The following is a 26,726-nucleotide window of genomic DNA, read 5'->3' on the forward strand; positions in this document are numbered from 1 at the left end:
CTGTTTTTTATTTCATACTAGCTGATTCGGTGTGCTTTGCTACCTCTTTCATTGAACAAAATAGGTGGGTTAAAATTATTAAATATTATTTTAATTTACTTCCTTTTGAATACATTTCAACTTTATTTAAAGCGAACTACTTATCATGGCGTCTGAGCTTCTAGATCGTTCTGAGTCTAAACATAACTTTATGGTTTGAATGTTAAAGGAGCCACCCTTAAGAAAAAATAAGAGGGATCTACAATACAATAACATTACTTGGACACTAAACACTAAAACACTAAGACATTGTTAAATTTTAATTTTTGGCTTTTTACGGTCTTGGATTTCAATCAAACAACTTTTTATTCGAAATACCCGACGTTTCGATTATTTTTTGTGGTCTTTTTCAAGGGAACTGGAAGTTTATTTGCGCATAATTAATTTTGAGCATTGTTAGTGGACTATTCTAAAATGTGTAAATTCACTTAACTGTCTGCTGTTATTGTCAATATCGTTTTTTCCCAACGGCTAGGTGTCCAGTATTTGCAGCTCTGTTGGGGGTATTGTTGTTTTTTACATTTTCAATCTTATTAAAAATTTAATCATCTTACAATTTTAATCGGAAAGAAAAGATTATTTTTCATCCGATTTCCTATGGTCGCACTTTATCGTACATTTTGAACTATGGATATTGTGTTATGTGGATTGTGTGAGTATTGTTTGGGGTTGAGCTTTCTGAGTTGCTAAGTGGGATTTGAATCGGTGTAATGTGTGGGTTTTGGGTATTTTTTATACTATTGCTATTGATGGTTGGTTGTTTGGGTTTTACGGATTGAAGTATGCCTGTATATGTTGCACTCAATCTAGCTGTGTCTGTCCGGTAGTTCACGGTATGTTGTGTGTTGGTGATATGACACATCTCCAATACACGCAATGTTGATGTGTATTGCGCTCTAACTACGATTTTGGCTCTGTTGTGGTCGAAGCGATGTTGCGTGTTGATAACACGATCCGTCATAGCTGTAGTATCTCCTAGTATCTTCTTAATTTCAACGGTATTGGTGACTCCGGTGTCCAATACTTTTTCATACCGGTTGATAGCAGACTTAAGACCATACATCTTCTTTGTGAGTGTATTGGTGCTTATTCCGATGTATACCTTCTCACAGTCACAACAATGCACGTTATTGGCGGCGTACCACTCCATGGCCTTCAGGAAAGGCAGCAGACGTTTATTCAAACACTCTTTCACGTAAATTTCTTGGTTGACAGTCCCGGAAGCTATGAAAATGCTGCTTTCAAGCCACAGGTACAGATGGCTTGCCAAACCAGGGGTGAAATTATGAATCCTATTCGATTCGAGTTACCCGTTTCGAGTTGAACTCGAATCGAATTAGAATCAGTACTACGAATCTCGTTCGAGTTCTAAATTTTGACGTATTAGATTTCGCGTAAATCGGGTAGTAGATCATCTCGAAACGTTCCATTCGAATCGAGATCGGTAATGCCAAAGTTGGTCGAATCGAACGAAACTCGATTGTTTCGAGTTCCATAATCCCGCCCCAGATATTTCTTCGCAAACTTTGACAGTTTCATGTGCTTGAAAATATCTGCTACCTTTCCCCTTCCTTTTGCCGTATAAAACTCCTGTCCCGGAAGCTGCTTGTAGTCGGCTTTGACGTAGGTTTCGTCGTCCATTACCACGCAGTCAAACATCGTCAGCATCGTCGTGTACAGCCTCCGGAATCGCGCTTTGGCCGTCTTTTTTTGTTTATCATCGCGATTTGGAGTCACTACCTTCTTGTAAGTCGAAATTCCGACTCGTTTTTTGGCTCGATGCACTGTTGTAGACGATACACCCAGCTTATTTGCGGCATCTCAGAGAGAGAGGTTAGGGTTTCGCTTGAAATTACCGGCAACTCTCTTTGTCGTCTCAGCGGTTTCCGGTTTTCGATTTCCCCCCGATCCAGACTTCCTGGCTGTCGACAAACGTTCCCCAAACACTTTAATTACTTTTGTAACGGTTGATTAGGCAACTTTTACGAATTTTGAAAGCTTTGCGTGCGAGTAGCTCGGATTTTCGCGATGCACGAGCAAAATTTTGATAGGCTGCTTTTCTTCCTTGGACGGCATTTTGAAAACTGAAGAGTGAATTCCAAAATTTAAAGTAGTAGCAACATTCTACACACACATCTTCAAAATGAGGGATGTTCAGGTTTTTTAAATGCAAAATAAAATTGAAAGAAATACGTCAAGTTGATATTGACCAAATTTTGACCGTATCACCCTTAATGTAAACTAGAGAAAAATACGATACCGAAACGTAAAAAATCAGCAAAATTAATTTTGAAGATTAAAAATGTTGAAAATTTTGAGGTCGCAATATTTTTAATTTTGTCAATTTTGCCATTTTTGTTTGTTTTGACACTTTTTTCACTTTCGTCAATTTTGTCAAATTTTTCAATTTTATAATATTTTTTTTTCTATTTTGTCAAAAATGTCAATTTTATCAATTTTCATAATTTTGTCAACATTGTTAGTTCAGTCAATTTTGTCAGTTTTCTCGATTTTGTCAATTTTGTCAACTTTGTCAATTTTCATGATTTTGTCAACCTTGTCAATTTTGTCATTTTTGTCAATTTAGTGAATTTTCTCAATTATGTCATTTTCAAATTGGCCAATTTTTTCAGTTTTGTCAATTTTCATCGATTTTGTGAAGTTGGTCAATACTGTCGATTTGTCAATCTTGTCAATTTTTATGAATTTGGTCAATTGGGTCAATTTTTTAATTTTGCCAGTTCAATCAATCTTGTCAATTTTGTCAACTTTGTCAATTTTGTCAATCTTGTCAGTTTTATCTATCTTGTCAATTTTGTCAGTTTTGTCAATTTTGTCAATTTAGTGAGTTTTGTCGATTTTGTCATCGCCATATTGGTAAATTTTTTGTCAACTTTGTCAGTTTTGTCATTTTAATCATATCATTGAATTATGTCAAGTTTGTCAACTTCTTCAATTTTGTCAAATTGTTCTATTTTTTCCATGCTTCAAACTCTACTATGGAGGGCTTGGTGGCGCTACTGTTTGGTTGTTATTTCCCATGGGTCTCAGCAAGTGAAAGTTCGGATTGACTTCCAAGCAGTCATTGTTTTGCTAGACACCAACCCCAACAAAAACAACGCAACAATTGCACAGGTTTTTCGATACGAACGAAAAGTTTTCATCGCGCAACGTTAGATCTGGAAAGAGGAAGAGAAAAAGGAACAAAAAAAACTAGCCCGAGAAAATTCGGGCGAAATTCTCTCCTGTCGTTCGTGCTTAGAAAAAGCTTCCTGAGCACGAACGGTACGTGAGAAGATGAGATGGTGTGCATATACCGTTCGCGTTCCCGTGTCGTTTTCCCCTTCTCAGAGCAAGCTGTGATTGAGAATCTAACGTTGGACTTACCATCACTATAGAAATATGCGATGTCCTTAGGCTTGAGTCATTTAATTTCGGGTTTGGGCTTGTGATATAGCTCAGTTGGCAAGTCTGTTGTCTCCTGAGCCGATGTCCGAGAGTTCGAGCCCAAGAGTAAACATCGAACACAGTTGTACCGGATAAGTTTTTCAATAACGTTGATAAAGTCGCGAATGCCATAAAGATGGTAAAACGACTATAATCGAAACAAAAAAAAAAAATTCGGGGTTGTACCTCATGGTGCAATCCCTTTTCAAGAACTTTAATTTTGAGTTTTGAGCCTAAAATTAATTTTTGGTTCCGGTTTTCCTTCACTCGTTAAATTTAAATTAAGACATCTTTGTTTGACTGACATTTATGTTTGTCAATCGATTGGAGGCGGCCTCTGTTTTCCTTATGCGGAATTACACGGAGTGAAAGCGTACCCAGTGCTTATCGCGCCATGTTTTCGATCATCTTGATTAGTGATTGCTGGTTGTGGCTAAATGGCCACGGTTTTTTTGAGTGATGATTTTTGATATTTACTATGAAAAAAAAATTCAAATTTTTTTGTATTTTTTTTTCTTTCTTTCATAGGTTGAAGAAGAAAAAAAATCAAATTTTTCAAGATAAAAATCATTTTTATTGTACTGCTCAGGTTCACAAAAACGTCGAGAACAAAGTTTACTAAAATTCACACAAATACACAGACATCATCAGAACTCGTCGAGCTGATTCGATAGGTACCTATAAAGGTATATCTAAGACTCATAATTAATGATCTCCCAAATCGACCGATAACTATACCTTTCTGAAAGAAAGGTTAAAAAAGGTGGATGAATAATAACGGTTTTTCAATGCAATAAAAACGTTGAGAGATATGCTTATTTTCTGTTTTGTGAAGATTACAAATCATATTAATGCATTCTTATTTTTATCTCTCATTCATTCCAGCCTGTGCAAACCACCAGCTGCCCACAGACGACGGACATCCCAGTTCAGTCCAAACCAGAAGCACTGAGAAGTGAATCAAGAAAGCGAGAAAGAGAGACCGAGAGCAACAAAAAGAGAGAGCACGAAAGAACCGATCGCTGGAAACGCGTGCCATCCGGAACAAGCACAAACCGGAAGATGATTCCTAACGCCACCAGCAGACTATACCCCGGTCCCAATCCTTATCCCTGACAAACGACGTTGGACGAATACTGTGAACTGACCTATTCCAACTTTTAACTGGTTTTCTTCTGACTCATTTGAGGAAATGAATACGCTAAAGACATTTTTCTTCGTCCGTCTAGATTGTATTTCGGAATTATCCTGGAATTGAGCTGCGAGGGACCTGGAACATGTAATCCAAATTCGAAGGGATTTGTTCGGTAGATTTTTTTTAAATGGATAGGTAAAAGTGAGGAATTTCATCATTGGCACAATCGGTTAGGATGAGCTTTGGATTCTTCGCAGTCGTAGGGATAAATAAATAGTAAAATAAGTAATGATTCAGAAACAGATACGCTTACGTGGTTTAAGGTAATTGATGGTTATGGTTATCAGTTTTTTTTCCTAACAGACAAATGTTTGGTTATTTATACAAGCGTGAGGTAGGTCAGAAATAAAGTATTTAGGTATATATTTGTGAAATTTTATTGAACCAATAGGGAGGAACAGAGTCTAGTTAGTGGTTTGGGCTCGCTTGGTAAGTTGTCGTCAGTCCCCGGGTAATAATCGTTGTGATCAGTAATAAAAGTTGTTATAGGTGTGTGTGTGTTTATTCGTGTGTTTGTGTGTCTGTATTTTTATTTGTGTGAAACCACTCATTCCTGGCCCTCCCCAAAGTGTTACTTGTGTATTCTTTGTGCTGGGTCTAGCTCGAATGAAAGGAATAAGTACTGTTTTCCAGAATAGGCCTCAGACGTCAATAGGGAAAAATCCAAATGACTGACTGCTTGTGCTGATAGTAAGTTTTTATGTCCTTCCACTATCGAGGAGCATTAAAAATTTATTCATTATTCGTCGTCCGCAAAATGGCGCAAAAGAAAGTGGGAAAATAGGCAAAGGAAAGCGTCCAAGAGAGAGCCTCATGGCCACAAACATACAGTGATCAGACAATACCGATGAATAAATAAATAGTGGCTACCAGTTGCTTTGGAGCAGTAGTTTGATTAGTGTTCTTGAAGCGGAACTTGAAGAATATTTATGGTAGGAATATTCTTGCTTGCTTGCCGGCAAGGGGTATAGGAAACTGACACGATTTATTATCGATTTTCCAATCGGTACAGGAATAATAAATAGCAATAGCACCAATCGAAGCTAGACTCATTTCCTTTAATCGGGAAAGGCAGTCTCATGTCCTGAAATTAAGTTCGAATCAATAGGATATAAGTGGGTAATTTTTAGAGAATATTTTTGGAATTCTTACTTTTCTACACAATCTTAGAAGTTTTGAATTGGGTAATGGAAACCGTAGAGGAATTGAAAGTTTTTTATGCACAAAGGTGAGTTATTTTGTTAACATTTCAATCACCGATTGGTTGATATTTTTGATACCGAAACAATTTGAACGTTTTATCAAATATTTTAAGTCTTGTGGAAGCAGTTCGAATTTGTTTTTGAAAAAAATCGCTTACCCAAGGACACAAACGATATCACTAGAAATGATAAACCCTCACAAAATCACGCATACAAGAAGCTAGCCCTCACTGTTACGAGCAAAGATAAAATGATAACAAACTCTGAACAAACAAAGTGTTGAACAATATTGTTGTGTAATTGTTAACGTGAAGCCCTCTAAAGTCTAGTAGGTTAAGTCAACAATCAAAGTTTCATGTGAACAGATGAATAAATCCAGTTATCGCAAGTGGGCTGTTGCAGGCCGTTGCAGATTTTATATTTGTTTACACCACATGGAACAGAAAATTTTAGGAAAAAAACGAACTAGCTAATCAATATTGCAGATAGGAAAACAGATTAAATGAATTTCAACTGAAACCAAAAGCGATTTTGTAACAACATTTATACAACCGTTTAAAAAGGCTATAAACCATCCAACAAACTGCGGGAAAAAACAACAACAGAGATACAAAGCATATGGAAGTTGCTGCGTTAATGTTAGATGAACTACGGGAAACCGCTTGAATGTGTTAATTTCTAGGGAGCTTTAACTGTCTGTCATTATTGTTAGAAATCGACCCTTAACTGAAACTATAAATGAGAAATATACCATTATCAGAAACGCGTAACAAACCCACTCGAATTCAGAGTTAGTTTTTAAAAAAGCTACCAAACCACATCATTACCATAGACAAACAAGGTCCTCTTGATAACTCTAGTCTAGTAGTTGCACCTCTGAAAAGTCCCTGTCCCTTTTTGATAAACATCTACAAGCTGCTATGTCTAGGTGGTAACGAAGAAAAATGTTAAACCAATATTTAAATCAATAGCTTAGACTCGCTACCATCCCCCTAAGAAAAAAAACCTTGACTGTCGTACGTTCACTGTGGCTTCTAATAGATTGATCGAAGTATTGCTTCTAACCTAAGAAGGCAAACCGCTAAAAGATTGAGCTCAATTGTACTGGTAAAGAGAACGGCAACAAACTGACAACTCTCTCTCTCACATACACAAACTCGATTTTAATCTCTTTCGATCATCGCAAGACTCTGACACAAGATATCATCGAATCAGTTCGTTAGATAAAAAAAAAACTAAAAATAAGCGCGATTCGCACAATCCAAGATGTACGCAGCCGCCGGAGGAGCCTCCTTGGCCTCGCGCCAAGCTCGAAAAAAGCAGGCCAAACAAAACACCCAGAACAAGGCCACCAACCAGCAGATCCTCCGTGAGAAGCTCGCTGCCAAAGCGGCCTCAACACCGACCAAAAGTAAACATTTTCACCAGCTACCTGCTTCCTACCTGCGGGCACCACACCAACACCACCGGAAGCTTAGCGCCGGCTATACCACTGTCCCCGGTTATGACCAGCACCATAAGTCGCTGCTCCCGATCAGCGAACAGTCATCGTCGTCTCATGGCGTCGGTGCCCATCCACCTCATTCGTCCCATCATCATCATCACCAACATCACCATCACCATCCGGGACATCCGGGACCATGCTATGCCCTCCATGGACCTCCAGGTGGAGCCGGAACCATCGCGACCACTCCCCAATTCCCCAAACCGACCGGATTCCGCGAGTACGACAAACTGGTAAGACGTCAACAGCTAACCAAATCCGCTACCGCAACATTACCACTGGTCTCTCAAGCACAAGACCCCAGTCCCCCGCAAACGCCAACCCTCTGCTTCGGCGACCATCAACATCATCCGACGCCGTCGCAGACCCCCCTCGTCAGTAGTAGCAACCAAACCGCATTATCACAACCCCTCCATCTCCAAATTCCCACCAACGATCCGATCATAATTACACCGGCCACACCGCAGGCCACTCCTCCCGGAAAGCTCCAACTCCACCTTCACCCGACGACAACAACTGCCACCGACGATGAGGGACATCCCTTGACCCCGACGCCCGGGGCCCTCGAACGAAAGTGCAGTGTCTATCGGGGTCGCAAGCTAGATCCCTGTGAAGAACACTTTTACACCTGTACTGCAGCCGCGGGAACGACACCGACGACAATAAACCATCAACACCACGATGATCATCACTCGCCCGCCACCGCCTACTACACGCCGCTGTTGCCCAATGGGGAAGGGCACGTGGCCGGGTCCACCTACGTGTGCAAGTGGGACACCGAGTACTACTGCTGCGATGCCGAGCACCGGCAGCTGGGCGTATGTACCTGTGACCATGCCGAGGTAAGTGGAAATGTTCTGGATATTATAGGTGTATACCGACAAAGCCAAAATTAGACTTCTGAATACATATCAAACGCCGTGACCCTAGTTTAAACCTATAGAGTATTTGAACTAATCTAGGTCAGTGTTGTCCTACCACTGCTGGAAGAAACAACAACACTGGCAAAATTGTTGGTGCGCTATCAGGTCAAAACCAATGCAAAACTCGCCGAATAAACAAACTCGATGACAGCACTACGCTATAAGAAGTTCTATGTAGTTGTGTCAAGCTGTTGAAACCCTGAAAATGGACTTCCGAACTTTTCAAAATAGCTTAATTCATACAATGAAAATGTTATCCATGTCTAACGGACCTCGTTGAAATCATACTGTACATTCTAATTCCATGTAGAGTCATATTAGCCTTTCTAAGAAATTGAATCTTAATGACAGCATGACAGCACCCTAGTAGCACAGATGAGGCCAACGAGCATTAGAAAGTTTTTTATGGATTTATTATGGCATTTTATATGCAACTAGTTTTATAACTGTTTTATTATGGTCATAAAAAATGCTTAGATTCTTGATTCATCCATTTGTTTTCCGGTAGTTCTGAAAACGAGTAGATATAGCATTTACAAAATATACTATTTTACCTACCTAAGGGTCCGGCATCGATTGACCGACGCATAGGGCTGAAAAAAGATTTCAGCTGCTGGCGATCCGGAACGAGCGTCTTCACATGCTTTCAGCCAAGGTTCTTGTCAACTGTGTGGATTTCAGCGGCTAGACTACGCCGCCACGAGCTTCTGGGCCTGCCTCTTCTTCGATGCCCATCTGGATTCCAGTCAAGCCGCTCTCTGAAAATTTCGTTTTCATCTCTTCACAGCGTGTGCCCAATCCATCTCCACTTACGTTCCCGAATGATGACACCGGCGATGAAGCTCCACGTTTAAGATCCAAATGCCAGGCCACCAAGGGCGGCTGATGTTCCGAAAGCAGCAATTTATGAAATCTCGCACTGCATATGTGCACAAAATTTCGCACCCGTACAGCAATAGACGTTTGAGTTGAAGATTTGGATTTTAGTTCGTAAAGAATGTTTCGGAGACTCGCAAACGCAAATCGGGCTTTTCTGATTCGAGTTTCGATTTCTTGCTTGGTACCATCATCAGGCGTTATCTGGCTACCAAGATACTGGAAGCACTCCACTTTCTCAACCTGTTGCCTGTGTGTTTTCTGTGTTTATCGACTTGGTATTTCCGACATTGATTTTTAGACCTGCTGCCTTGAAGCTTTCGGTGAGGCCATCGAGTTTGCTTTGCATGTCTTGTTGTTTTTGAGCGAGCAAAAATCGTTTGCCAGATCAAGGTCGTTAAGCTGCTCCATTGTCGAAGGATTCCACGGCAATCCTCGGTTTTGTCAACAGTCAATCGATCCAGTCAAGATCTCATCCATTACGATGAGAAATAGTAGTGGTGATAAGATACCTTGTCTCACTCCAGCAGTTACCGGGATTGGATCAGACAAGACACCGTCGTGCAGGCACGAAAATGTTTCGTATTGTTCTTCGATGAGATGGACTACTTAGTTTCTCTGGTACTCCTCGTCGCATTAGACCGCCTAGATGTTTTCATGCATGGTTGTCCATTTCTCCCCGAGCGGCTTGAAAAATGCAACTCAGTGAACTTTTCGTGCTGAAACACTTGTCCTGCTCTGTTAAGACGCCGGGCGTACACCCAATCAAAGAGCGGAGAACGCTTCGCCAGGGTGAGAGCAAGAGAAAAAAATCATCACATTAAGTGTAAGGGATTAGCGCTAAAGCAACTCAGTAGGCTTGGTTCTTTCCCAATAAGAAAAGGAAGAAGAAGAAGAAGAAGCAATATCGTTTCGTGCTGTTTGTTTGCCTGCTGTGGTAGGAAGAGAAGGAAAAAAATGCACTTCAGTTGTGTGTTTCGGGATTTCTCCTGCTCACACAGTAGTGTTGCTATTGGGGCAACGGTTTTGCTCGGCACTTGGCTTCGGCTGAACTCGGAAACGAGTGTAGAGCATTTCGGAATGAAGTGTGGTGCTCTACAAATCGTAGAAGATAACGGTGCGATTCACACAGCGCACTGTCGGATTTGAGAAGTGCGGACCAACCATGTTTTCATGGATCAGTCGATCAAATGCTTTTTCGAAATCAACGAACAGCAGCAAAAGAGAGTCCTGGAATTCGTTAATATTTGCCAGTATTATTCGTAACGTTGTGATGTGGTCCATACATGATCGTCCGGATCGGAATCCAGCTTGTTGCCGTCGGAGTGTAGCGTAAATTTTCTTCTGGATCCTGTTCAGGATCACTTTCCAGAGTACTTTGAGAGTTGTACAGATCAAAGTTATGCCACGCCAGTTACCCCTCTCGGTCAGGACTCCTTTCTTCGGGACTTTTACAAGGATACCCTGCACCCAGTCGGCCGTGAATGTTGCAGTATCTTAACAACCGAAATGACGGTGCAACATTTGTGCTGACAAGGCAGGATGGGCTTTGAGCATCTCAGCAGGAATGCAATCGATTCCAAGCGCTTTTATTGCCGCTTCTATTTCAGCTAGTGAAGGCGCTTCCGACATTAATGCGACTTACGGTTGGCGCTTTGAGCTGCGGGTTTCTGTTGGGCTGTTTGTGACTCGGAAGAGTTGTTCAAAATGCTCAGTTCAACGCTCGAGCTGATCTGTTCGATCTGTCAACAGCTGATCTACTCGGTCTTTCAGCGGCATTCTTGCATTAGTTCTTGCACCACTGAGGTGGCGAGAAATGTCATAAAGTAATCATATTATTCCATTGCCGGCGGCTCTTTCTCCCTCTTCGGCTAGGGAGTTTGTTCAGGCTTTCTTGTCTCGTCTACAAGCTCGTATAACTGCTTTTTCCAGCTCCACCTATCGTAAGCGGGCGGCTGCTTTGGCTGACCCGTTACATGCCTGCTCAATTCCGACTTTCGCCTTTCTCCAATCATCGATCATTCTCCAGGTTTCATCCAACATCCATTCACTTCTTCATCCACAGACTTTACCGAGAGTACCATGGCTCGTCGTGATAAAGGCATTCTTGATTCCACACCACTGTTCTTCGACTGTTCCGTCTATCGTCAGTTCCGAGGCTCGGGATTCAAGCTGTTAAACGTATGCCCTTTTCACCTCTGGATTCTCCAACCGGCGGACGTCGTATCGACATCCGACTTTCTCCTCTCGCCGCTGGACACGCACGACTCTCAGTCATATCTCTCCCAAGAAGAGGGTAATGGTCAGATGCAATGTCTGCGCTTCGTTTGTTGCGGACATCAAGAAGGCTCCTTCTCCATTTTCGGCCGAATTTTCATAACTATTTTTGTTGGTATTTAAGCATGCTGTGTACATACACGAAGCTTCCAAGTGAGGTTAAGCGCAATGGCCTACGGTTGACCGCCTACCTGTTATTTTACAAGTACCATGTGCAGTGCTTGATTTTAAAACCAAGATTTTTAGAAACACAAGGTTCGCCGACTTTCACAATAAGTAGGCAAGGAGTGCTCGGGGTGCTCAATGAGTTTGTTTGCAAACATAAAAATATTTGCTCAGCAAATCAATGCTTTGTTGTTATACAAATTCCACGAGTTCCGCTGTAGCAAAACCCAAAAGGCTAATATGGCTAGATCGAGAATTTGCATACGGTAACAGACCTTGTACAAAACCTTAATAAATTGAGGTGACAGTTCTCGATAAAGATATCAAAGCATGACACGCTCAAGCTAGATTGCACATACATATTTGAATAGGAATTTCTAATTTTGTCACATTTTTGATAAGTCATGTGTGTTGTCTTTGAGTTAAATAAACTTTCCAAAGCTGTTAAGGCCAACTTGAAGCGCAAATTTCGACATCCTTTTCATCATTTTAGTATTCTGAAAAACTGGGATTTTTGAGAGTCCGAGTATGTTCTTTGAAACTGATAATCATATTAACAACAATTAATTAAAATCGGTTCATTGTTAAATGAAATTCAGCTTAGAAAAGCCAAAGTTGGATGTCTTTTTTTAAAGCAAGATTTTTTCTACCGGAACATCCGAGATAGCGGTCAAAACTCAAAACTTGGACCCCAACATATTTATACATCATCGGATAGATGTGTTCTTGAGGATTCCAGAAATTAAGGTAACAGTTAAATGCAGCAAAGCTGTCAGATGTTATAATTATATGAAAAATAAAATGGTTTTTTCGGACTTTTTTCTTTCTGAACCAACTTTTGATAACCTGGTAATACAGTGGATATGTATTACCAGGTGTTAAAAAGTTCTTAAAGAATATTTAGAAATAACAATAAATTACGTACACAGTGCATTTTGTATCATCAAAACATCTTTAATATTTATGTCAAGGGAACGCCAACAAACTACAGGTCAAATTTTCCCAGAGCGGATATTTTGCGAACAGCATTGGAAGGTTGAAAATATATATAAACAACTTAGAAATACCTCCAATCACCAGAAGTGGTATGGATATCTCTACAATATGAGTATTGACTTCAAGGGCCCAAGTAGTAGGAGACTATTTGTTGCTTGTCACCATCATGTATCCAAGATGGCGGCTTCCGCTTTTCTTTTCAAAGCTGTAAACTATTGAGAAACCTCATGAAACATCTACAAAACGAGTATTAGGCAAATGGGCTACTGTCGAAGTCGAATTTAATTTTCTGAAGCTATCTTGAAATCAAAAACGGCGGTATTCACTCAACTTGAAAATGCTGTAAATGACTGAAAATCGAATGAAACTCCCGGAAACTGGGTATAAGTTGGAAGAGCTCAACGAGAAAAGTCGAATTTTGCCCTCGGGCACCATCTTAAAATCTTCTATTTTCAAACCTGAATATTACTGATAATCGACTGAAACCCCCATAATAAAGAAATTGACTGAAAGGGCTTTAAGTTCAAATTGCTATCTGACGCCATCTTTAAATTCTAGATGGTGGATTGCTCTGTGTGTGTGTGTGTGTGTGTGTTCCAACCAACGACCCCCTGAGCTGGCAGGTATGTTATGCAAAAGATTCAATATTAATCCATTGGACTAAAATTGTTCAGTTGCGGGTGCTGGTGGTGTTAGCTCTATTGAAATTCCAGAAACCCATTTCAGAATGACAGAGACCTAGCTGCACATTCCGAGGTAACTTTCCTTGTCAATAAGCCCCGCCTAATCATAACCGCATCACCAAATGGGTCATGTACTTATGATAAGACTTTCCATCTCCTATTGTTGACATATCTGGGTAAAAATTGAACATAATTGCTTAATTATATAAAATAAGTACCCTAATATGTCCAACAAAAGATGGACGCGTATTTAGTTTGAAGATTGATTTATTTATGTTTTTTTTTTAAATATACATTATGAATAAGAATGAATATTATAGGCTGAAAATGAAAATATAAATTAATACTAAAAATATTTAATTGATGATGAGTGGAGCTGAAATACAATGATCGTTAAATAATAAGCTTATAATATTTTTGTGTAAAACGGTTATTTATACAATTTCAATAGCATAGCAGGTTTGTGATTCTATTCTAACATCTGCAAAACTCTAAAACAGTTTGATATTTTTGAAGCCATCCAGCTATACCTATTAGCGTTTGATAGTACTATGTTAACTGTGACTATCTTTATAATATAATTTTAAATATAGCTGCAAATACTAGGTATAGATTGAAACGCAAAAAAAACTAGAGCAACATGTTTCATGAATTATTAAGAATAAATGACAGAATGAGAGACTTTAAATGAAAAAACAAAAATAATTACAATATAGTGTTACAATGAACTAGTTAACATGTTTGATTATGAAAAATAAACCATTAATTGTTTTTTTTGGCAATTTAAAATGGATGAAAACGACGATATACCGATGGGAAATATATCCATAATATATCGGCACACAATTTGTGTTTTTCTACTGGGAAGAATATTAAATTACAAAAAAAAAAATTAAAACCTTTTTAGCCTCATGTGTTCAGTCATGCTTGGAAGTAAGTTGTAACACTCAACATGTTAGCTATACTAAAAGTTGGCACCCTGTAAGTATAAAACAATTTTCATACGATTTTTTGAAATGATGATTCTGTACAAACTTGTACGTTGAAATTCCATAGTTTTTTCTTATATTACTGAAAAAGAATATGATTAAGTAAGATGATTAGTTAATTTTTTTTTTTAGAAATATGATCACAGTAAGCAGTGTCATGAAACTGTGGCTTTCGATAAGCTGTAAAGAATTTAAATTGATTAGGTATTTGCTAAGTCAACTCCAGTGATTCAACGTCAAGCTAAAAAATGAAAAATATTCAAATTCTTTAACATAATTATCGGTTATACATTCTTCTATCTGGTATTTAAATTAAAAAAAAAAAACGTTTCAGAACCCTGTAAAGTATAGCAAAATAGATCAGCTGGCTGGAGTATGAATCCAGTTTTTTATGAATAAACCTAAAATGTTTGTTAGGCTAAATCATGCAATATTTAGGATGATAATCCCCGAACAAATAAAATATTCATTAGACGAGAAACCATTCCAAATTCGAACAATCTCATAATTTATGCTCAATCTACATAACAAAAAGACGGACACCCACTGGCTGATTCTCGTCAACCAAACGATACTATTTTCGAAAATCCTATCACAAGTTTTCAAATGAATGGTTCCCACCCGAATATCTTAACGCAAGCACATTAGAATAAAAACAAAATTATTAAAACCACATCCATTGAACTTGACCTTCACGTAAGTGGGTCGAAAAATTTCGGAACGTAATTATATAGTATATTATATAGCACACCTATCAGAAAACAAATTAATTAATTTAAACAACTTATACTTAGCTTCGACTCATTGAGGTGCGAATTCATTCGGATACATAAGAAATTTGCATCGACTCCCGGTTCCACATCGTATCATGGTAAATCGCTCAAAACAATTTTTTCTCCGTTGGTTTTGTTCTTCTTCCATCCAAGTTGACGTTTATCGACCAGAGGCGTTACGTTTCGTTTTCCTAGATTTTCGTAACGTCGCACCGAGGGATATTTATTTTTAATTTTATTTTAGACTCCAGAGTAAAAGCCAGGCAAAATGATACGGATTTGGCAACACAAATCTCCGAAGAACAAGGTACACATTAAAAGTGGAACAGTGAAATTTGTAGCACACAATTTTTTAAACATTAATTATGTTATTCGGTGGAAACTACATGAACAACTTTCATACACATTCACTAGTACGTTTCGTTTGCTATCATATTATCACCACAATTAACTTTTCATCTACGATCTACAATGAAAATTTAAGATTATCTTCACAGCTGTAGAGGAAACACACTTATTGCAAGCAGCGCTGCCAGTTCTCCTCTAGATGGTGGATTGCTCTGAACCCTAAAATTCTGTTAATCACCAAGAATACCACGAAAGCCGCATAATATGAGTAGTGGGTAAAAGAACAAAAATAGAAGAAGTCAAATTTTGCTCTTTGACGCTAACTTTAAATCCAATATTGCAGCTTCCACTTCACTTGAAAATGTTGTAAATCAATGAAAATCGCATAAAATTTTAATAAGATTTAAGACTAATTCCAGCATTTCAAAGATCATTGGAAATCATCATATCAATTGGCGTCAGATAGCGAAATTTGATATCGACTCGTTCAGCCCTTCCACCAAGTATCCATATTGTAGGAATTTCATGTAATTTTTAGTAAACCGCAATTCCAAGTTATTCAGAAGCCACCATCTTGGATTTGAAGATGGCTTCAGGTAGCGGAAATCGACTTCTTCTAGTATAACCATTTCACCCAATTCCCGAATTCATAGACTGTTTGTGTGAAGTTCCTAAATTGTGTTTGAAGAACATTTTTTTCTTTTTTTTTGCTGTAAAACGGGTTGTAAATTGTGGCTGTTATTTTCAAGTGCTGTGTTTAAGGGTTGTTTATAGTAAAAAGGTGAAGTTTCGACGAAAAATTTGTATTTGGTGTGTTTTTGTTCGAAATGGGTGAGCGAGGACTAAAAAGAGCAGATGCTACGAGAACGAGACTATAGATGGTTTTCCAGAAGTGTAGCAATGCGCTGAGGACACCGGATGTTAAGATAAGTTAAATCGTTTCCTTTTTAACTTGTTTGTTTAGATTTTTCTTAAATTAAATTTAGAAAAAAAACATTTTTAAAATTTGAAGCTGAACTTTTGACAGCGTCATAACAGAATGCGAAATATTTCATGTAATGAAATATTTCACTTTCGATTATAGTATGAAAAATAACTGGATATTATAAAACCTTGCATGCAAGTATGAAACCGAAAAATGCTCGCGAAGCTTTTACATGTTCGAAATTAAGCATATATTTAGGCGTTTATTTCAAGCAGCAAGATATAAGTTCGTATGATCAAATTGCGTCGTTCGAACCAAACATAGTTTTTTTCGAATTTGAATATTTGTATAAATTATTATAGATTTATTCTGATTTACAGAATAAGGCGGGGTAGATTCTAATGTTTCTAAATTTTTAAACGACATTTCGAAGTCAATCCAATTTGAAACGCTTAGTGTTCTCATATTCAAGCATCGTTATTAATTCCAAAAAAATTTAGGGGAAGGTAAGTTTTTACATAAGCATGTAAAACGAAATGAAAATATAAAGAATAAGAACACAATGAGTAAACTTTAAAAATACTTACGGAAGATTAATTCATAAATCAAAATTGAGTTTTTTTTTTACAATCAACTCACAGCACCTTTCTTAAAGTTTCGCTTGTTTACTACAATAATATGAAGTCAACCAGTTGTTATTGCAAAACAGTACAAATTTTAAAAAATAATATATAAAGCATTGACGCCTCGAAGCGGGAAAATAAACAGAGAAATGAATCCGATACTCAGTATTGATTCGACACTTTATATCAACATATTTAATTTTTATATTATATCATCGTAACAACTTCAAAATCGAATAACGTTGCTCTACTATTCACGATCTATTTTGTACAACAAACCGTGATGATTTAACAGAATAAGGTTCAACAAATGTTAACCTACAATATTATTCATGAATAATACTTTAAAATTTGATTAATAATTTCATAACATTTTTGAAAATTATCACGATTCAATGTTTTACCGCCAAAAGAAAAACAAATGTTTGTTCCAAGTTCAAATATGTCTAAAAGAGATTAAGTTATCTAAAGAAGATTTTTACTCAAGCATTAAAAAGCATGAAACAAACTACGGTATTTGTAAAACTCAAGAACTTGGAAATTTCAACAAAATGAATAATTTATTTTACATATTTAAAATTGCGCTATATCTGTTTTTTTTTTTTTTTCTAACAAGTACATATATCAAAATAATGAGGCCGAGTTTAGAAAAGCATTAAGGAATCTACAAAACGGCTGTTTTGAATTATCAAGCGATAGAGCAAAATGAAAATAATATCAAAGGTCGCTATAAACAATTGTTGTATTTGATTGATTGACACCAATTTAATTGATATGTAATGTTAAAAACTTAATAAGAATAATTTAGCCGTTTTGCAAGTTCGTTGATGTTATAGGAACCAGTTTGAGGAAAATGAGCTCAATACTGATGTTATGAAATCGCTTGGTACATCTTTGTACCTGAAAATGATCACATTTTCATATGTGATGAAAGAAATTAGAGAAACATGAACTATCAAAGAACGAAAGAACATAAGCCGTAAATATCATGAAAATTTCGAAAAAGATACAACGGCTCACCGACAGGACTTGAACCTGCAATCTCCGCTTCGGTACAACGGCGCGTTAGCCAATTCCACCACGGTGAACGTGATGGAACCGGCGAACACGAGCAATCGAGCTCTGCCGATCAACTGCTGGACCATCTATCGAAACACCATGTATATCCCCCGCATGTGATCTTTCCCTCTATTGATCTCTCTTGTTTCTCTAACCCCACCCATCGACTCGGGATTTTAGCCGAGCGAGCACATGGTCGATTGCTTCGGGTTTGCCGCAACTTACGGTCAGATGAAGAAGCAATCAGTGCCGCTCAAGGTTCCGAGCAGACCAGTTACACAGGGAGGTGTTGCTCTGTTGAAATCAATACTGATGTTATGAAATCGCTTGGTACATCTTTGTACCTGAAAATGATCACATTTTCATATGTGATGAAAGAAATTAGAGAAACATGAACTATCAAAGAACGAAAGAACATAAGCCGTAAATATCATGAAAATTTCGAAAAAGATACAACGGCTCACCGACAGGACTTGAACCTGCAATCTCCGCTTCGGTACAACGGCGCGTTAGCCAATTCCACCACGGTGAACGTGATGGAACCGGCGAACACGAGCAATCGAGCTCTGCCGATCAACTGCTGGACCATCTATCGAAACACCATGTATATCCCCCGCATGTGATCTTTCCCTCTATTGATCTCTCTTGTTTCTCTAACCCCACCCATCGACTCGGGATTTTAGCCGAGCGAGCACATGGTCGATTGCTTCGGGTTTGCCGCAACTTACGGTCAGATGAAGAAGCAATCAGTGCCGCTCAAGGTTCCGAGCAGACCAGTTACACAGGGAGGTGTTGCTCTGTTGAAATCAATACTGATGTTATGAAATCGCTTGGTACATCTTTGTACCTGAAAATGATCACATTTTCATATGTGATGAAAGAAATTAGAGAAACATGAACTATCAAAGAACGAAAGAACATAAGCCGTAAATATCATGAAAATTTCGAAAAAGATACAACGGCTCACCGACAGGACTTGAACCTGCAATCTCCGCTTCGGTACAACGGCGCGTTAGCCAATTCCACCACGGTGAACGTGATGGAACCGGCGAACACGAGCAATCGAGCTCTGCCGATCAACTGCTGGACCATCTATCGAAACACCATGTATATCCCCCGCATGTGATCTTTCCCTCTATTGATCTCTCTTGTTTCTCTAACCCCACCCATCGACTCGGGATTTTAGCCGAGCGAGCACATGGTCGATTGCTTCGGGTTTGCCGCAACTTACGGTCAGATGAAGAAGCAATCAGTGCCGCTCAAGGTTCCGAGCAGACCAGTTACACAGGGAGGTGTTGCTCTGTTGAAATCAATACTGATGTTATGAAATCGCTTGGTACATCTTTGTACCTGAAAATGATCACATTTTCATATGTGATGAAAGAAATTAGAGAAACATGAACTATCAAAGAACGAAAGAACATAAGCCGTAAATATCATGAAAATTTCGAAAAAGATACAACGGCTCACCGACAGGACTTGAACCTGCACCATGTGCTCGCTCGGCTAAAATCCCGAGTCGATGGGTGGGGTTAGAGAAACAAGAGAGATCAATAGAGGGAAAGATCACATGCGGGGGATATACATGGTGTTTCGATAGATGGTCCAGCAGTTGATCGGCAGAGCTCGATTGCTCGTGTTCGCCGGTTCCATCACGTTCACCGTGGTGGAATTGGCTAACGCGCCGTTGTACCGAAGCGGAGATTGCAGGTTCAAGTCCTGTCGGTGAGCCGTTGTATCTTTTTCGAAATTTTCATGATATTTACGGCTTATGTTCTTTCGTTCTTTGATAGTTCATGTTTCTCTAATTTCTTTCATCACATATGAAAATGAGCTAGTTTTAACCAGGCCTTATTATCGCTAAGTTCTTTTTGGTTGAACTCTTGCACTGTTCAAGTGCTATTGAAAAAGAACTATCATCATTGATTCAGACAGACAGAATCAGGAGTTTCAATAGGAAACGACTAGGAGCACAGAAGGTGTAGGGAAACCCAAGGTCGTACCATTTTCCAAAATGGATCCTGATCTATACCCTCCCGTTACTCACATAACCCTTTCCTTTGATACTTGAATATAGATTCGCAGACGTACAGACGGTTTCCATAGATGGTGATACATGCGTACCTCTGTTTTTGATTACTTTAAAATAAATTTTAAAGATACACGAAGATAAGGGGTTGTAAGTTGAACCAAAAGAGTATCTTACTAACATTCCTTCCTCTGTCCTTCATTGACTACTAGGACGTGGCCGGCGCCGTTATTGATCTTTTTTAAAGGGAGAGCATGAGTTTTGTGCACTGAGAATGTACTGTTAATCCTAAACACCATTCTGTTGGACTTTTCACAAAATTGATGGCCTCGATCAATCACGGAGTAGCAACCATTGGCGATGTGGAACTTGTTCCGCTTAGCCACGCCAGCGATCATGAAATTCGAAATGCGTTTGGATGAATGAATATAATATAATCTTTTATTTTTATGGAAATCATGCAAAATTATCGTATTTTGAAAACTGTAATTGAAGCATTTCGGATTTAATGATTTAAGGTGGATATGAGTAGTCAAACAAGCTAAGCTAAGCTATAACAATTTCACCCAATTACCATTGGATTTCTTCTAATTTCGTCCTTTTACCCACTACTTACCCATATTGTGGGGGTATCATGCGTTTTTAAGTTATTTACAACATTTTGAAACTAAGCGGAAGCCGCCATCTTGGAATTAAAGATGACGTAATAAAACGTAATTCGGCTTCAACTCGTGGTATCTTTCCATCGGACATTCACAACTAATCCCATGATTATTTCAATCAAAACGTCTATTCTCAATTACTGGCCCAGCTTCAATTGTAGTTGGAGATTTTTTATATTACTAGCAATTTAATTTTAAAATATATGTTTTTTCGAAGACTCACAAACAAAAACCTGTCCTGATAAAATGATAGCATTAAAAAGCAAATAGGTTATTTTATACAAACTTTTTTCCTTTGTATAGGTACATATGGTTTCAGAGTTATTTTCATGGTCATTTTAGGATAATTTTTGAACATTTTCTATGAGAAATCCTGTACAGAACAAATGGTTTAAAACCCTTTTAAATGGATAAGTTTGTATAAAAAAAGAACATAGGAACAGTGGACATAGGAACTAGGTAGGATCTAATTGGTTTTTGAGGCCAAAAAATATTGAGAAATGCTTATAATTTTTGCCCCTAAATGTATGCAGCAACATTGTCCATCTTTTGAGTATGTAGGTTTTGAAAGAAAACGTTGAAAAATTCAATTGAGTCCAAACAAAAAACTACTGTTATTGATGTTTTATGCCTCCAGTGCTAATTAGCATCAAACCAACAATGTTGAAGATGTTGAGATACGTTGAAACCATAGTTATCAAAGTTACCCCGAAACATGAAATCTGGTATTTTAACAAACATTCAGCTATAGCCAATCATTTCGTTTAAATATTCTGCTATCAAAGTTCATGCTTTATATTCAGTAAGTATTTTAATACTGTTAAGTGTCACAAAAAGCAACCCCTTCCAAAGTATTTGAAAATGAATTCTAAAGTGATCAATGATCCCCCAGTTTACGGTATTTTAAAATATTTTTTTCAGGCGTATTTTCAATCAATTCCATTATGTTTGCGATGTCATTATGTAATGTTTTACTATTATATTTATTGAAAAATGTTTTCTGATTTTTTTTCAATTTTATCAAAATTCTTTATTCCAAAGAATTAACGAGGCACATTTGTTTCAAAATATACACATTTTACCTTAATTCTTGACTGGCAGTAAAAAGATGCTCATAATATGGTTAAGTCGCTATGATTTGTTATAAATTTTACCTGGCCAAATTTTACCTGGTCATATCTCAATAAAAAAAATTTAAAAAAAAACTCGCAGAACTGAATTGAAATAATCGAAAATTGTCAAAAAAAGCAAAGTCTATACGTCTGCGAATCTATATTTATGTATTTAAGGAAGGGTGTCGTTTTGTTAGAAAGAGAATGACAAAAACCAGAATCCATTTTGGAAAATGGTGTGATCTTGTTGGTTTTTCTAAACCTCCTGTGGTTCTCTATATTTTAAAGGAAATTCCTATTTCAGCCTTTGAGGCATTTTTTTGGCAGCATTTTGAATTGAAGTATTTAATTTATGAAAATTATACTCTTAATAAGGCTAGCTGGTTTTCCCAACTGTGATCCATATTGCATCAATAAATTCGTAAATCAATTTTAGATACTACTGATACCCATAAAGGTGACTGAATGTATATATGATGAATATTTCTTTAAGTTTAACTACAAAATAATTCTCTTATCAATACATTTTGACACATTCTTAAAACTTCAATTACCTACTTATTTCATAGCAAGATCAAACTTATCCAAAATTTGAAGACAGTTAATATTCTGAGATAAACAATTTTCAAATTATTCGATGCGGAGCTAATCTTTGCCTCATATTGGTTGTAAATATTTTCAATTTAGTGAAATCATCAACAATGTTAACGCTACCATTACTTTCCAAAAGCAAGATAAAATAAGCAGATGTCGTTTCACGATGAAAATAAAAAAAAAAACACTTTCCTTAAAACCTCTATCGATTTGGCTATAAATAACAAAACATGCACTCTGTTATTTAAAAAATGCCAAATATTCATCGAATCTCACCTTTGAATTATTGTCCAGAAAATTGAAAGCGAGTGCATTGAATTGCTTGAAAAAAAAACTCGCCCTGACCAAGAATCTAAACTGACATTTTAGATTATAATACAAATTTTATCACTGACAACGAAATCTATGATTTTTCACAAAATTCGATCATCTTGATTCTGCAATCAAGAGAAGAGCTAAGAAAGAAACACATATCTTCCTTCAAATATGGAAAAAAAATCTTATTTTTACTATATTGGATTCTCTATTCTAACGATCGTTAAACCACACTTCTAAAAAATCATGCAAACTCTAGAAAAAAAAAACAATAATTGATTTCGAGTAAAATGGCAAACTAAGACTACAAAATTATCATTTTCAACCTACATAAATAGTTGACCGATCTGAAGTGGTTTAGATAAAACCGGGAAGGTCAATGATTTATTTTGAATATTGTTTCTTTCTGCGGTTGTAACGGATCTTTCACAAAGTGTTGAAGTGACCATTTCGTACGACAATTATGTCAAGAAGTAACGTTTGACCAGCAAGAAGTAATTCACAAAAGAGCCGAATAGCCAAGTATCTTTTTATCACATGTTAGAAAATCGTCTCATTTTGCTTGCTTGCTTGTCATTGCTTTAAAGATACCGATAAAAATTATTTTTGAAGAGAATCCAGTGAATTTTTTTTTTTTACTTTATTCAAATTTTTGTAGCTAAGAAGTTTATATAAACTGTTGAAGCCACCAAATAAGTATGATTTCTGGAGCAAGTATCTTAATCTAGCCTAATTTAAATAATATCTAGCGGTTCATTCAAGTGCAAAAGTTTGTGAGGATACAATTCAGTATGATTTATGACGTGAGAAGGAATTTGATGATTAACAATGTGTTTGCAAATCGTGAATATCAGATACTTTGATAGGTTTAGAATGTTCATCTTTCTTCAAGTATACAAATCCATTCGTAAACCAAGCATATTTAAAGTTATTCTCGTTTCTGAATTTTCTGGCAGCACTCAGTAGGCGTTGATTGGCATCAGTCAAGCGGTGATTGAGATAAATTTGAACCCCGAAGTTTAAAAAAATAATCATTGCTATGTTTTTTTATTCTCTAGAATAATTTTTTTTATAATAAACAACGGCGAACGAGGTATTTTAAACAATAAAACAACAAACTTAAAAAGCTATTTTCAGAGTTTTCATCAGCTTTGACTGTCAAATTAAGCTGTCTCAACCAGAAGCACGTAATTTATAAACTGTTTCATTATTGTTTTTCAAGACGGATGTTATATATGATGCATCTGAATAGATGATTTCTTCTTGCAAATATCGTATAGTGAAATATCACAAAAAGGTAAGATGTTTATCTATGTAAATGAATCTGCAAATATTTTTCAAAAAAAACTTGTTGTAAAACATTTAGGTATATTGAATCTTTGCAGACGTAATTTTACAATCCTATTCTTTAACACCATTTTAAGACAAAAATATTATTTTATGAGCGTACTTTGAATAATAAATTACTAAGCATTTCCCGTTCCGTGTGTTATTTTCAAAATTCGCTGATTTTTTTTAAAAAAGTGTTTGTTTCATCGTTAATTAATTTCCAAATTTATATTCATAAGACTGAAAAACTATATTATTGAGGACAAAGTTTAAAAAATATAACAGGAGTTCTGCTGAAAAACCTTTGCAAACTCGTAGTCGATCATCGTTGCTCATAGTTCACAGCTCTACAAATTGATACCATTTCATAAGACAGCTTATATAGTAATTTTACCAACAAATTTAGACTCTAATCAAGACATTGAGGCAATACTGGTTGATTTATAATATCACGTTCAGAAGAAAGTTGGATTTTATATTTTCGCACTCAGTTCCCTCTGCCATGCAATATAATTTTACTTGCTAACCTGTTCTTAAATTATAATCCTACTAATAGGCGCTTTATAAACACCATCCAACAAGTATAATTGGTGCTCATAAAATTGCATTAAGCCATAGTGAACCGAGCCACTTTCACAATTTTTCCACTTTCTTAACGAAAAAAAGATTTCAACTAATTGGTTGTAAAGCAATTGAAGTAAGCTTTTTTATCATTAAAAGTTGAAAACTCCATCATTCCATCGGGTAAACTTAAAAACAAAGATTCAAGGAATTCAGTTCGGTCTTGCCAAGCGAAATTTTAACTTATTACTCAAAATCCGCAACAGTTTTTAGTCACAAGTAGTCATTAGTAAATTTATCAGATTTAAGTTCTTAACCAGCCAAAGAAAGTATCAAATTACCCCAGAGGATAAAACGACACCGATTGGATTGGAGGAAATGCAAGAAAAAGTGATCTATAAATTTAAGACATTGCTGAACCAATCGAAAACAAATACAGAAAAAAAAAATAATTTTAGTTTTATATCATGTATAAATACTATTAATTAAGAATCAGCGGTCGGCTCAAAATGATATAATATCAAGAGCCTTAGTTTAAGTATTTTAGTATTAATAAAGAAAAAAAAAAGTATCAAATCAAAAAACTGATCAGACTGAAGACTATTCCGCAGAAAATCAATTATCTTGAGCAAAACGTGAATATTATGTTACCCTTTAAGGTGGCTCTTATTTCACATTGCCGCAAAGCATTTTTGTCATTTCCACTGCCTGTCACATTTAAATGTTTCAATAAAATCCTAAGAAATTTTAAAAATGTCATGATTTTCATAGGGTTGGAAGTTTAACATGTTTTACATCCGCTGCAATAAACAACTGAATTTCTTCAATTTGACTTCTAGATTGGTCTGGTTGAATCCCGACCAAAAAGTCGTTAGAAACTTCTTTAGAATTATTTTTTTTTAATTTCATCAAATCTTTCAAAAAATCAAGTAACGTGTTGAGTCAAGAAAATATGGCGGCAGTGTTTTATTTCATCCAAATACTTTCTTATTTCTTAATAACTCCAGATTTGTTAAGCTCAAAACTAAATGTTTGTTTTTGGTTTAAATCATGAATAATTTGCCAATAAAATTCCAACTATTAACGCCAGCACAATTTATTTTTAATCGATTTGTTTAAATTTAAAACGTGAGATAAAGTCCTAAATCAACAAGTTTTAAATCTCTCCAAGTTAAAATAAATCACTTTCTTCCCATCCTAAACCACTGCTTACCTCGTATTGACAAATTCCAACAAATGTATGCAAAACACCTTCAAATCGACCAGTTAAACAGCAGTCATTTTCCCACGGCATTGACGAAGGTTCCGCCGACGTTTCACGGTTTGTTTTGAGGCAGCAACAAAAAAACAGAAAATCAAGTAAACCCCTACCTTACCCTCTCCTAACTAACATACCAACCAACCAGAAATGAATCCGAAAACCTTGGGCTGCCATTCATCTGCTTCAGCCATTCTAACCTAACCATACTAACTGTCATCGCCAGACAAAAGCCAATCTGCTTATTTTTGCCGGTATGCTTGTTGTTATTGCTGTTGTAGAATATGAGTTTTTTTTTCATATTTCACTCTACGAGTGTGAGCCATAAATTTCTACACCACAAGTTTTCTCACAGCTTGAAGAGGTAGCCATTAAATGAGGTAAGGGGAGATGAATTGGGAAAAGGATAAAAAGGCCGGTCTGAAACGGATTGTGGAACAGCTGTTTTCGGTTGTCTGTCCCTGTCTGTCTGTCGGTTGGGAAAACATGTGTCTGTAACCAAAACCGAATTGTAGTCTCAGCGACGAGTTTTCTCCAAATTCGCTGGAGCCACCCTCTAACATATCCACACCCGATTTTTCCCCCAAAACTGCTGCAGGAATTTTGCCGCTGCGGTGAAGCATGACGAATGAGTGATTGCGGGAAAACTAACTCTTGAGAATGATAACAGAAAAAAAGCACAGGAAAATGCGTTTTCCGCTATGTCGACGGAACTTCTACATGAGAGTTTCTCCATCACGGTGAAGGAATAGAAAAATACACATCGAGGAAACTTGACATTGACGAGTAGTTTTGCCTTCATCTGCTCGAGACACCCACTGGGAATTGGTTGGTTCTGATGA

The 26,726-nt window shown here is 37.1% G+C and overlaps 1 protein-coding gene across 4 annotated transcripts in view; it reads left to right on the forward strand.

Annotated features, from left to right (window-relative positions):
- The window catches only part of LOC129743649 (uncharacterized), a 1,005,706-nt gene that overhangs the window by 583,174 nt on the left and 395,806 nt on the right, over positions 1-26,726 (forward strand). For 3 of the 4 annotated variants that reach the window (XM_055735730.1, XM_055735733.1, XM_055735732.1), the window contains exon 4: positions 4,372-8,229. In XM_055735730.1, the coding sequence (XP_055591705.1) occupies positions 7,150-8,229 (1,080 nt within the window). In that variant the 5' untranslated portion in view covers positions 4,372-7,149. The remainder of the gene's footprint in view (positions 1-4,371; positions 8,230-26,726) is intronic. The other variant, XM_055735734.1, reaches the window with a different exon arrangement.

This window comes from Uranotaenia lowii, chromosome 2 (genome assembly GCF_029784155.1).
Source record: "Uranotaenia lowii strain MFRU-FL chromosome 2, ASM2978415v1, whole genome shotgun sequence".
Classification (NCBI taxonomy): Eukaryota; Metazoa; Arthropoda; class Insecta; order Diptera; family Culicidae; genus Uranotaenia; species Uranotaenia lowii.